Raw genomic sequence first — 12,652 nt, forward strand, 5'->3', positions numbered from 1 at the left:
TTACAATGGTACTTGGGCATTCCTCCATAGCTTGCATTGCTGTGGAGGCTTTAACAGACAGAGGTAATAATGAGTATCAGGAATTGCACTTCCAAGCATATTAAAGTATAATTTCTATGCAAACCAACGTAAACTTAATCCACTCTTTCACTATGCAAAGTACTACCATATTAACTCCAGACCACATAGTAACAAATTACTGTGCCCAGTAAATTTGCAGTTTAAATTGCAAATCATAAAAAAATATTTTGTAGCTGAATTAAGAATTATTTTGCCACACCTCAGAAACTGTATTACTAGGACAACTCTTGATTCTGATAACACAAATATTAAGATTTACAGTTTATACTACTGGACTAGCTTAGACTGTAATTTGTACCTTCTCAGCAGCAAGATCCAATTTTGTATTTAACGCTTCAGCTTCCTTCAAATACCTGTTGACTTCCTGAATATCTCCAAATGCAATAAATTTTTCAACTTGCTTAGAGTAGCTTTTCAGTTCCTCAACAAATTGTTCACAGCGTATCTAATTGAACATCAAGCAAGCATACACTCATTTTAACAAAATCACAATAAATTTCTGTCAAAAGAAGGAATAACTATTTGGATTTGGTATGGTAGAACACTTTGTACTTACAGAAAAACTGAGACATCCAACATATTTTTGCACAAGTATCTATTCCACCCAAATGAGAGAATTTGACCCAAATCCTACTGTCATCGGCAGTGATTTACTGGGCTGACAGATGTGTCTTTGGGTTCTATGCCATAGTTGGACCTAAAAATTACTGCTTTCTGTGATGGACACAATCAGCAGGCTAATAATAGAAAGCTAAACTCAAACGCCTAGTACATCTCGAATTAAAACAGAATAATAAAAATAATTCAAATGACAGATGAAGCTAAAGACTTTCACGAGACAGAGGTGTCTCTTGCCTTAAAGCCATACAGTTCAAGGACAGCTTTTTCCTCACGTATACAACCCCACAACACATATTTCACATTGAGTACCAGTAGTGGTCAACATCTGAAACCAAGCATCAAACCATACAAAGCAATAACATGTTTGAAGGTACAGAGCCTATGCTGCACGTTTATTTATAACCCAGTAACACCCACCAGCTACTTCTTTAAATGTACTGCATAAACACAAGAGCTCACTATCTCAAAGTACGTACGAACTAAGACAAAATGACGGTGAGACTAAGGAGTCCTAGAAAACCAAAGCAGACAGCTATACAGGAAGTAACTGTAATGAAACAGCAGCCTAGTAATTAACAATCCTTGTGGAGAGACCACATCACTTTAGATAACTAGATGTACTGTAAAAGCCTAGTAAACTTAATGAAAAATTCTAACAGAGATAAAATACACATACGAGTTTAAAAAATAAAAATAAAACAATCCTGAATCAAGATGTACTTATGTTATAAAACTACCTTATTTGACATTATCCTAACAGCAAAATCACACTTGGCAAATTAACACACTTTTCTTCTTTTGAGCTATCACAGAAATTTTATATACTGCCACTGACTCCAAAGAGACTGCTCATGTGTATAAATCAAGGCATGTACAAGCCTTTAAAAGATGTATCTGAATGTTACTGTTTCATCTACAGACAACTTTCATCAACATCACTGGAAGACCTGTAATCAAAGAGCTTTCAGAGTGCAGAATGTGAGATGTGGCTTGTCTTGCAGTACCCGTGGATATGTGGAAAACAAATGAGTGGAAAGGAGACAAAAATTAGTTCATACCAAGAATAATATAAAAACATCTACTTCAAACTTCTTCTTAAAACATATGGGAAAATAAAAGAGGTTATTCAATCCACTATTTCATGTCCTATACGTCATTCAAAGTCAGAAGCTCAAGTATTCTTAAAGTACTGTCATTACAAACCTTAAGGCCATCTTGAAATTCATCTGTTTTTTCTTTAATTATCTTTCTGTGCTCTTCAAAGATATCTGGCATTCGTGCATACCATTGAAAAACACTGTTGTTCAGTTGAATGTCTGCTGGTGAAAAGTTGACACATTCTATCAGGAAAGCAACACGATTTACAGCATCTGATAATTTCTGGTCCAATTCAAGCATGTCACATGATTCCATTTTCTGCACACAGTCCTGGGGAATAGAAATTAAAAAAGAAGGCATTTTTAAATATAATTTAATGCCAAAGTAATGCCTGAAATAGTTAATACTTAACTTTAAAAGCTTATTTTTTACAAGGAAAATTAAATAAAATTAGAAATACATGCCCTTAAAAGATGCTTATTTGGAATGGCATGGTTTAGGCTAATGGAAGCCAATCCAGCCAGCCTGTTGTAAGTGTTAGAGGTTTGGGAAAGAAAGCATGGTGCTACCACAGAAAAATTAGTAAAATAATTACAACAGAAAAGAAGGACATGCTTCAGAAAGGGAAGCATTAGATGCCCCACTGTGAAATTAGGTCTTCCCCAGCAGTAAGAATATAAGGATCATAAACGATGGCTGTACTGCTCATTATGATTAAAATAAAAATTACACTGTTCTTTCAGATCTCCAGAGTTGGTAGTAAACTGCACTAATACACATCGCATTCTGCAAGGTACTCTTAACAGAAAAGCAACACAGCCCAGTGTAAACAATAATCCATAACGAAGCACTCTGAAAGCCTCTTAAGAAAAGAACTGTATTAGTAAAAATGTTGGCCACATGGACAGATCAATAGTACATCGGTACACATAAATATTACTTGATATCTATCCATTGAAGATACAGAAAAATTTACTACAATGGCACAACGTGGTATCACTGGAATCATTTTTAGGTAGGGATAAATCATCCTAGTAAATCTACACTTCTGCTCTTTTAACAGCAGTTTTTCTCCTTCAGAACGTACTCGTTGTTACAGACCTAGAGAATATTTGGCTATTAAAAGAATACCCCAAACAAAGCCTGACACGTCTTTTCAGCAATGAGATGGAACAGCTATTAGAAGGGGGTTGATGCTGGTATAATATTACATGCTACCCATGATTACATGCGATTTGTTTATTGTCCAGCATAAAGATATAGCGTAACAAGCATGCATTCTAAAGGCAACATATTCTCAGCTCACAGTTCAACTTGTAAAACTTTCACTTTTTACTGGAAAAAAATTACTCCAGTCATATCCTATGTTAAACTTCACTGTAACAAAAATCTGACTCGCTCAGACCCAAATGCAACCAATCACTCAGGCACCCAATTTATTTTAAGCACACACCTATATCCCACACATTTTGCTGGACACACACACCAGAACTTTGCTGAATAGCAAGAGACTAAGACATGTTACGTTCTGAGCATGAATAAAGTGCTTCACTGAACTGGAGCCTGAGTACATCAAAGAAACAGCAGGGTTTTGATTACAGAAGTGGTATTTCTAAAGTGAGATGATGGGATTTTACAGTTACTGAACTGCAAACCCTACATCTGCTAAATTTTAAATGATCTTTCAACAAAGGGTGTAAAGACAAAATTACTTCATACAACTTGCCAATGCATGCTTTTTAAAGTCTTCTTGTGAAGAATTAAATACACATTAAAGTTCCCTACATCCCAAGTTTCAACTCTTTGATTAGTTTAGGATATTGGGAATGGTTACTGAGTCTTCCACATCTAATTCAACTGTTTGAATTTAATTCAGGAGAACCAAGAGAGACTCGCTGTTTGATGCTATCTGTTCAGAAGCCTGAAGAACACGCAGTCTAAACTTAATTCTACTGGCACATTGCCCACACTACAGAAATTACTTGTTATCTGCTTACACTAGCTAAACGGGGATAGAAATAAACCCATGCACTTATTCCAAGACATTATATATAAATGCATTGCTTCCTGAAAATCAATGAAAAAACATCCAGGTAATAACTATACTACTAGCTAAATACCTATATTGCTAACAGGCTCAGTCAGCCTTCCAGCCAGCCACGTTGCTTGCTAGCAAGGAGCCCTACAGCAGTGGTCTCCAAACTTTCTTGATCACACAGCAAGAAATTTTGAGACATGCATCCTCAATATACATACATTTATTTATAGATAATACCCACATACTACTGTACTAACTTATTATGTACATAATAAAACATGCACAAAAAATAGTAAAAAAGGATTCACTGAAGAAGAAATAAACAATATTTTAAATATTTAGTTAGTAATTTCACAGAAAACTTTTTGCTTTCCCTAAATAATATCATTAATAATATTTTTAGTGAGAGCAGTGTGATTGAATATGCTTCACTAATCTTGCTTTAATACTTTTGAGATTCAGAGGTCTTGTTCTAAGTTCAGTTTATTTCAATATTTCATTTTAATGGCTGTCATAGCTGGAAAAACCCTCAAATACACCTAGATCCAAATGGAAGAACTACATCGTTGGCTGCACTTTATAAATCATGATCATCCACCAATAATTTTTTACAAACACGTTCGAAACTCAGTGAAACATTTGTAAGGTTTTTAAACAGGTTAGAAAATTCTGTTTCCAAGTTTTTAAAGTGTACAGATAGGTGTTTTTATAGGGAGGTACACAGTTTTGAGCAATAAAATCACATAACAATGGGAACACACATGCATCATTTGTTCTAATACTTGTTTCTACAAATCTTTAGCAAGGTTTTCTGTGCGTGCCTTCCAACAGTACTTTCTGTAAAAGACACGCATTTTAGCTTGTCACCATATTGCTGTTCATGTATTACTTCAGCCATTTCTACCATAGCAGGAAGATGTGTTTCCCCAATGGTACGTGGCTTTTTCTTCCACTATTAAATAAGAAGAGGATTCTGAGTCTTCTGAGCATGGATTATTAAATTTTGTAGAGTAATGGATTAAGTAAAGTATGACCTGAAATTTCACTGAAAAAAAGTGTAGAGGCTTCTCTTTATGATCTAGATGCTTTGTTTTTACATGTCTTACTAAGTGTGATGGTTTTGTACTATCATTAACTAGTATCTCAGGGCACAACAGACATTTCAGGCAAAGTTCATCATCAAAGGTAGTGGATATAAATCTGTATTTCAAATACTCTTCCTGAAAACTTTGAAATTTTTGGCCAACTTGTCAAATCTGATTAGACCATTATTATTTTTATCTCATAACGTGGATGATGAAGACCTTTTACTTGGGGTAGAAGTGTCACCTCTGCCATTTTCTTGTTGATCACTTGTGCTCGCATTATTAGTATTATCTTCAATCTGCAGTTTCTTTGAGAGAAAAATTTTAAGCCCCTTGTCCATTTTGCAAGGGCTAGGTTAGTTAAAACTAGCTGACATCATCTGTGAACCTATGCAACTGGGCACACAAACTGCAGTACACGGTAATATGCTCCAAGCAGATGAACAAGCGAGGGTGCCACCGTGAATCCCTCTGCATTGTGGAACACCTGCCCTTTCCCCAGGACACGTCATGTATGCATGTGGCACAGGACCCTCTGACATACAGACTGAGGGCACCAGTCTCAATCTGTATTATTAAATATAGGTAAAGCTCGATTTCTCACTTTTTTTAGATTAAAAAACCCATCTGTTTCCTTCACATACTCCAATGGATATGTTGTGCACCCCCTGGGCTGCACCCCCCACACTTTGGGGACTGCTGCCCTACAGGGTTTTGGCCCAGGCCAACTGGCATCCTCACCAGTAAGGCCATCGTATGGGGCAAGCGACAGCACAAAGGACTGTTCCAAACAGGCAGTCTGGCTGTGGCCAGGACGTTCTGGGGGGGAAGAGAGTTGCGCTGTATGTCTAAGAGCCAGACTGTGGCGTTTAGCCTCACGGCCGAAGTCCTGTCCTTTTCTATTTTACAATACAGAAATAGCACCAGTGACTTTAACAAGGCCAGAACCACACCCGTAAAGGGGGCAACTTGCATATGCTACTGCTTTGGGCCAGAGCAATAGTATTGGTAACTACTCACTTAAACTCATAAAAAAGAAAAAACTACCTTAAGTTCCATTAGTTCCTGTGTATTAGATGGAGTAGTAAGGGCTTTTTCTGATATTCTCTCAAACTGATCACAGAGTCTGAAAAAAACATAAAATAATGAGTTTGGCATGCATTTTGTTTTAATCATCCTTGACAAGTCAAACACATTTATAACAGCAAAAATGAGATCAACATATCCTTTAAGGATTAAAAAAATTCAACAGTGGAAACAAAGTTAAGTACACTTCAATATACATTTTCAGTCTGAGAGTTACCTCGCATTTATGTCTTTATGATCTCTGAACATTTTGGAAATAACTTGCTCACAAATATTATCCACTCGCTTTACCAAAGCGTTTATTAATTCATCACAGTGCAATTCAAACATTCCGAGACGGACACACTGCAATACAAATATAACAGTTGTCAGAACCCTGAACAGCTTTTACCTATTTTCTGTCACCGTCTTAAGCAGACTGTTGGGGATCTCACCTAGGAATTTAGTTAAACCACAAAATGCTTCTAAAATTTTCAAGCAAAGAAGGGGATAACTGTCCTGTATCCACACAATGAACTTCATATAAATCCTACTTCTATCCCTTTTTACCTTGACAAATAATCTACATCCTCAAAAAACAAGGGCATGTACTACCTGTAGCAGTGAATGTTGTCTGGTGAAATTAGAGTTTGAGATACATCTAAGATGTGGTAATCTTGCTTTACTGTTAGAGACACGTGACAGTCTTTAGGATTAAAAAGACTCTGCCACCTCCCAGTGAGCCTCTGAATCCAATGTGTTGATCACTGGGCCAGTGAGCTCCATTTCCACACGCAGGAGCCCTCATGACAGGCCTGTTAAGTACTAGTCTCGCCAGAACCGAGGTTAGCACTGAATGCTGGGAGAGAAACAATTTAAGGAAAACCACTTTAGCCTTCTGAGCTCTTTTTCAGAACAGACTGACAAAGGATTCTTACCAAAGAAAATCCTTACAGAGACAGAAAAAGGTGGTTCATGTTAAGGATCATCTCTCTGCCCTAGATGCTCGGAATGAATTTGGAAGTGGCTGGACTCACACTCTCTCTTACTCCTCAATGTGTAAGAGCAGCATGCTCTGGATGCCTTCAGAAGTTGTCAAACAATTTCTAGCAAAAATAACTTAAATCTCACTTAAGTACTACAAATACCCCCCAGAAATGCTAAGTCTTAAAAAAAAGAAAAAATATTTCATTTTAATTATCTCATGGCTAATTATCAGCACCGTTGACTAACAACATTCTTAGTACAAGATCAACATTAAATAGTAGCCATATAAGTTTATGAATATTATTGTAATTTACCTTCCTAGAAGTATATTTTATTTCCTTAGCAAGTTTCTGGTACTTTATAATTTCCCTTTTCATTTCTTCAAAGGCATGTTCCTCTGTAAGGAACTGATCAATATCTTTTTCAGCTTGTTTGTTTATCAGGAAGCTGTACTTATCATACAGCTTGAGATGTTCCACAGGTGCAGCACTTTCTTTGATAATTTCTTCTCTGATCCTTTTCTTATGTTCATCCAAGATCTCATCTAGGATAACAGGCTTCAAGACAGTTGATGAGAACTCACCTTTTGGCTTTGAAAAAAAAAAACACACATAAAAACTCATTTTCAAATTACAGTTATGTCTGTAGCTCAGCCATGTCATGGAAAATAAACAGGATAGTAAAAAGTTCAACTAAATGTTACTTTAGTTTTGTCAAAATGTTTGTAATTAAAGTCTGATTAAAACCTAATTTTGTAGATACAGCTATTTCCAATCCCAGTTTTTTAAATCATAGCTTAAGGATGTTTGCCTTAAGATGTTTGCCTTATTAACAAATAAGAAATCAGAGGTGCTTCATTGAGAAACTCAGCAGTCCACATACTTATCCACTCAAAACAATTCTGTCAGTAATTTTGAGTTTAATCTACAGGGATTTTATTTTTCCTGAACCACAGGCACAACTTCAATTTTGCTATCAACTGATGAATCTGTAACATTAGAAATACGGAAAACATTTTCCTGCAAACCCCCAGAAGATCTAAAGCCTTGCTGTTATGCATTTAGACATACTTGAGATGCTTCTTTTAATTTGTCTTTTCACAGATTATTGATTAGTGCTTCTATAAAGCACAGTGTACTACTCAGGTTTCTGCTTCATCACTGTTCAAGCATTATTAACAAAAATGTTGACAGTTAGTATCTTTATTTAAAATTCAAGTTGGTGATAAACAGAAAGGGAAGCAGAATATCCCATGATATTCCTTCAGGAAAAAAGAAGTGTTCATCTCCCACAGCTCTCTGGGAAATGATCAAGAGGCACCACAGGGCACTCCTTTATTCTCTCCATATTAAAAACTAAGACTGCTATACTAGAAGTAACATGCAATTCTAAACCAAGTAGGTACTTTTTATGAAACAATTACATTTTTTTTTTTAAGTTTTTTACTTAACCTAGATTATTTCCTGTTTGACCTAACATTTCAACCTGGTTGAATACATAAAACAACTAAAATATAAACTGCTTAAAAATTAAGGTTTAGATTATTTATTTTAAGGATAGTCTACTCAAAGAGGGTCTATATTTAAAAAGACAGTACCCTTTCCAGTATCAGTATAGAAGATATTTTACAGAATACTGCAGAAATGTGTTTAAAATTTAAATACATCAGTTTTATTTCTAGTACGTTTGTAGTAGCTGCTACAGAAAATAACTCATGAACTAGGCAATTCTTAGCTTTTTATTTCCTTAGAGAACACTGATTGGGCCTTTTATTAATAAAATTAAGATGATGTCAAATTGTTCCAAATAGTTCTGACAACAAGGCCTAAGAACAAAACGTAGGAACAATACAATGATAAAACAAAACCCTCAAGTATTGTAATTTCTTACCCACTTAGAAAATAATTTGGTCTCAACTCTTGGTATATCACTGACAGCTTGAATCATAACAGTATAAACATCCAGTAATACATCCTCACAGTCGTTAAAGTCAGGTTCAAATTTAATACCGTCATTCTCAAGGATTAGCCTCAGGATTAAACCTGGCTCTTTGTAGGTTTGGACTGATTCCTAACATGGAGCCGGGGAGAAAGTATAGTATTAGTTAACCTAACCCATGCAGGAAAAGTCATTAAGAATTACTCCAGCATATGAATTTTAAATTTTCAAGACTTTAATTGCAAATTACATGGCATAATCCTAACAAAAATACTTGTGCAAGTAGGAAGTACGTCTCTGATAAAATTCATATACACTGACGTTCATTAAGATGAAATGCAACATTATGTTCAGTAGGCACGAGAGGCATCCTCTATACACCAGCAAACAACTTTTGTAAGTTTTTTCTGCGTAGACTGAAGCAGAGTAGCTTTACAGTAGTAGCGCTCACAAACATAGCAATATGTAAATTATTATGTGTACAGCAGTACCTGTATTCATCATCCAGAACAGTCACTATCAATCTGCTAACCTTAAAAAAATAAAGTGTTACATCCAATTCTATTTGCTAAACAAGAATTTGATTACTAAAATTGAGTATTATGAAGGTTATATATGCAGTATGGAGTCCCATGTATTAAAAAAAAAAAATTGTATATGCTTTTGTCCTTTGCGGCATAATTTGTTTTTTTTATCATATTTTTAATCTGGCTCATGTAACTTTTCCATATCTGCTAACATATTCTAACTACAGAAAAATTTGATTCGGAAACGTGAGGAAGCAATTTATCGCTACTAGGCAGCACAGGATAGCTATTAGGAAAGGTAAGACTAGAAAATACATACCAATTACTAATACTAACAGAAAATACTACTGTAGACATCACAGCTTACTTAACTCAGAAGCAGACAATGCAATTACAGGGGAGCGGGAATGAAAAATATATACTCTGCCTCCACAACATGATTCCTTACTTCCTTACATTCTCTGCCTATTTTTTCATCAATATTACCTGGAGCCAGAGTTCTGTGGATATTTGATGGCAAGGCTGTACTAACAAAATGCTGATCCAGATGCACTCCAAGATATCAAATATCAAGAAATATTTACCTCTACAGTAGACATTATGTGAGTGCAAAGGAGAAACTCCTCCTTTTTTACCTTTTCCCCCCTGCCCAGAACTATCCCGACAAAGCATGTAGTAGCTAACTCCCAACAGGAGAGAGAAGATAAAACTTCCTCAAAGACGGGTATTACAGAGAGCGCGCTAGTAGATGCAAACAGCCTTTACATTAATGCATTTCTACTGTATGCCTGACAGCAGTGTGCTCTTGAGGACACCAGATTTAAAATATGTTGATATTCCCCTTCTTACATGAAAAAAAAAAGTTATTTTAATTCTGCTTAATAAATAATGCATTCCTAAAACACTATTCCTTTTCTTCCAGAAAGCATCTGCCAGCAAAGTTCATACCTTCTTTTCTATTATTTTTTTCAAAATAAGCGAAATAAACAGGAAATGACTTGTACATACATGGATAAACAATGCTGCTAGCATGCATATTAAAGACTACTTACTGCAGGTTGAACAATTAAATCTGTGAAGTCTTGAATCGAATGTAGAAGTAAATGTTGCAGCTGATGAGTCATTAAAGTGGCAGCACAATTGAAGAAAGACTCTAGTTTAGCAATGCTGGCATGGCTGGGTACTTGTTTTCGCTTATTACCTTGGTAAAAGATTTTCTGCACTTCTGGAAACCACCTGAAAAAAATACAGTATTTTTAAGCTTTTCAAGTGATTAGCATTAATAAATCTGTGCTTTTAAGTTAATTGCTGTAAATGCTTATATTACGTGCAGTCAAAAGATGCTGCAGTATACTTAGGAAACTATACCTTAAGTAAGTCATATGGTAGTATCTTGAAACTCTAAGGAATTTTGTCTCTGAAAGTATTTTTATTATCATGAAACCATACTTAAACCACCAGGTATTATGATAGACAAGTCTGCTATCTTCATCTCCTGTTTCACAGGCCAGAAAGGCTTCACAGGCAGCACACTCCAGTCCCAGGGGTTGTGCAGTGCATTATGCACCCTTGCAACCTCAGCGGATATTAAGATGTGAAAGCAATCCAAAGGGAATTCTGCCCAGTTGCCCTTAACCAAAATAAAATTGACTCTGGCATGTCTGTGAAATCAAAAGAAAGCACAGAAGTGCAGCCTTCAGTTAACAGCAGAAAGGTATTTTAAGGGTCTGGAAGAAAAACACTCGAAAGCAATAAAGGCCATACAGAACAGAACCATGGACAAGTGCAGAAATAAAAGCCTTCAAGGTTAATAACATGAAAAAACAAGTATTTGAGAATATAGCCGTCTTGACAGTTGTTTTACTTGACTAAAACTTGAAATAGTAAAAATGCAGTAATACTTAATTGCAGAAATCAAGCATTGTAAGTTAAAGAAAGATCAGATGCATACAAATAATACACATTGTGTTTGGCCACAAATACCTAAAAAAAGACCTAGCAATTCTGATGCTTTATTTGAAAACTTAATGGCAGCTTACTGAGTCTGCTACCAAGAAAACTGCCTTTTTTCTTTTAAAATACCTCAGACTGAATATATAAAAATTATGATATCCAAACACTTTTTAAAATCTTAATCATAATCCCTGAAGTCAACAGATCTCATTAATGCAGCATTTTTCAGATGATTCTGTTCTCAGAAGCAGCTGCAAAACTGAGACTATACAAACTGAAATTCATCAATACATGGTCTGCAGAGATGCTGCTAGTGAAGTGACATCAGGTTAATCTTCCTATCCATGAGACACTTCCTCTGTGTGAAGTAGGGATGGGGAAAGTCTTATTATCTAATAAGTTATATCACAGTTTATATTCTAAAATGTCATAAATAATTGATTGTATTAAATGGTATTTTCTCATTTATCCAGCACAAATGAGTCCACAAAACAAAAGCTTCTGTCAGACTAAAACACATACATTGTTACTGTCCCTCTAGGAAGTGAACAAAATAGATCACACCAAAATTCAGAATAAGAAAACTGCACAAATCATGACAACATGCTCAATATTTACACAGCAGCTTTCATTCACAGGCCTCAATTTCACAACATTGCATCTCTTACTTTAATACATATTATTAAAATGGGACATTTTTCCTCTCTCCAGAAAGTTCAGTTTCAAAAACAGTGGGAAAAAAAGTTAAATATTTCCCTATAACTTAAAAAATATGATACAGCGGATCATACTTCTTAGATAGAATCTCTTTGGATTTTTCAATTTCCTTCATGACTTTATTCTGGAAAAATGTGAGGTCCTCCGCTTCTTGTTTACTGTGAAATATTTCTGTATCAAAAAGGCGTAAAGTTCTGAAACAGAATGTAACATGAATATTTCAGGAGCATATTCACCGTAACTTGTTTCTCATTCTTCTGTTTTCATTAAACTTTTTTCATATTTCGCATTTCAAAGTGTTTTTAAACATATCTTACAACACTTTAAAATAGTTATTTTCAGAAATTATTTCCTATTGTTTCAGAGCAACCAAATACAACCACTGCAGTGCTGTCTGTATGCATGGTCTTAAACTGAAGTAGTAATTACTGCATTTAGGCATATTAATAACTGTTTTCAGAATCAGAGTCTGTGTATACGATATGCATTATATATAGGATCAAACATTAAAAATTCTGAACGTATTAAATATCATTGCTTTC

At 35.3% G+C, this 12,652-nt stretch overlaps 1 protein-coding gene across 1 annotated transcript in view; it reads right to left on the reverse strand.

The window, feature by feature from the left end:
* Positions 1 to 12,652, reverse strand: part of DNAH7 (dynein axonemal heavy chain 7) — a 111,913-nt gene that overhangs the window by 88,263 nt on the left and 10,998 nt on the right. The window contains exons 9-16 of the mRNA XM_040603717.1: positions 12,185 to 12,304; positions 10,493 to 10,676; positions 8,866 to 9,045; positions 7,290 to 7,565; positions 6,227 to 6,354; positions 5,971 to 6,049; positions 1,906 to 2,130; positions 380 to 526 (exon numbers count right to left, since the gene is read on the reverse strand). Coding sequence (XP_040459651.1) covers positions 380 to 526; positions 1,906 to 2,130; positions 5,971 to 6,049; positions 6,227 to 6,354; positions 7,290 to 7,565; positions 8,866 to 9,045; positions 10,493 to 10,676; positions 12,185 to 12,304 — 1,339 coding nt within the window. The remainder of the gene's footprint in view (positions 1 to 379; positions 527 to 1,905; positions 2,131 to 5,970; positions 6,050 to 6,226; positions 6,355 to 7,289; positions 7,566 to 8,865; positions 9,046 to 10,492; positions 10,677 to 12,184; positions 12,305 to 12,652) is intronic.

The sequence above is a fragment of the Falco naumanni genome, chromosome 8 (genome assembly GCF_017639655.2).
Source record: "Falco naumanni isolate bFalNau1 chromosome 8, bFalNau1.pat, whole genome shotgun sequence".
NCBI classification, from domain to species: Eukaryota; Metazoa; Chordata; class Aves; order Falconiformes; family Falconidae; genus Falco; species Falco naumanni.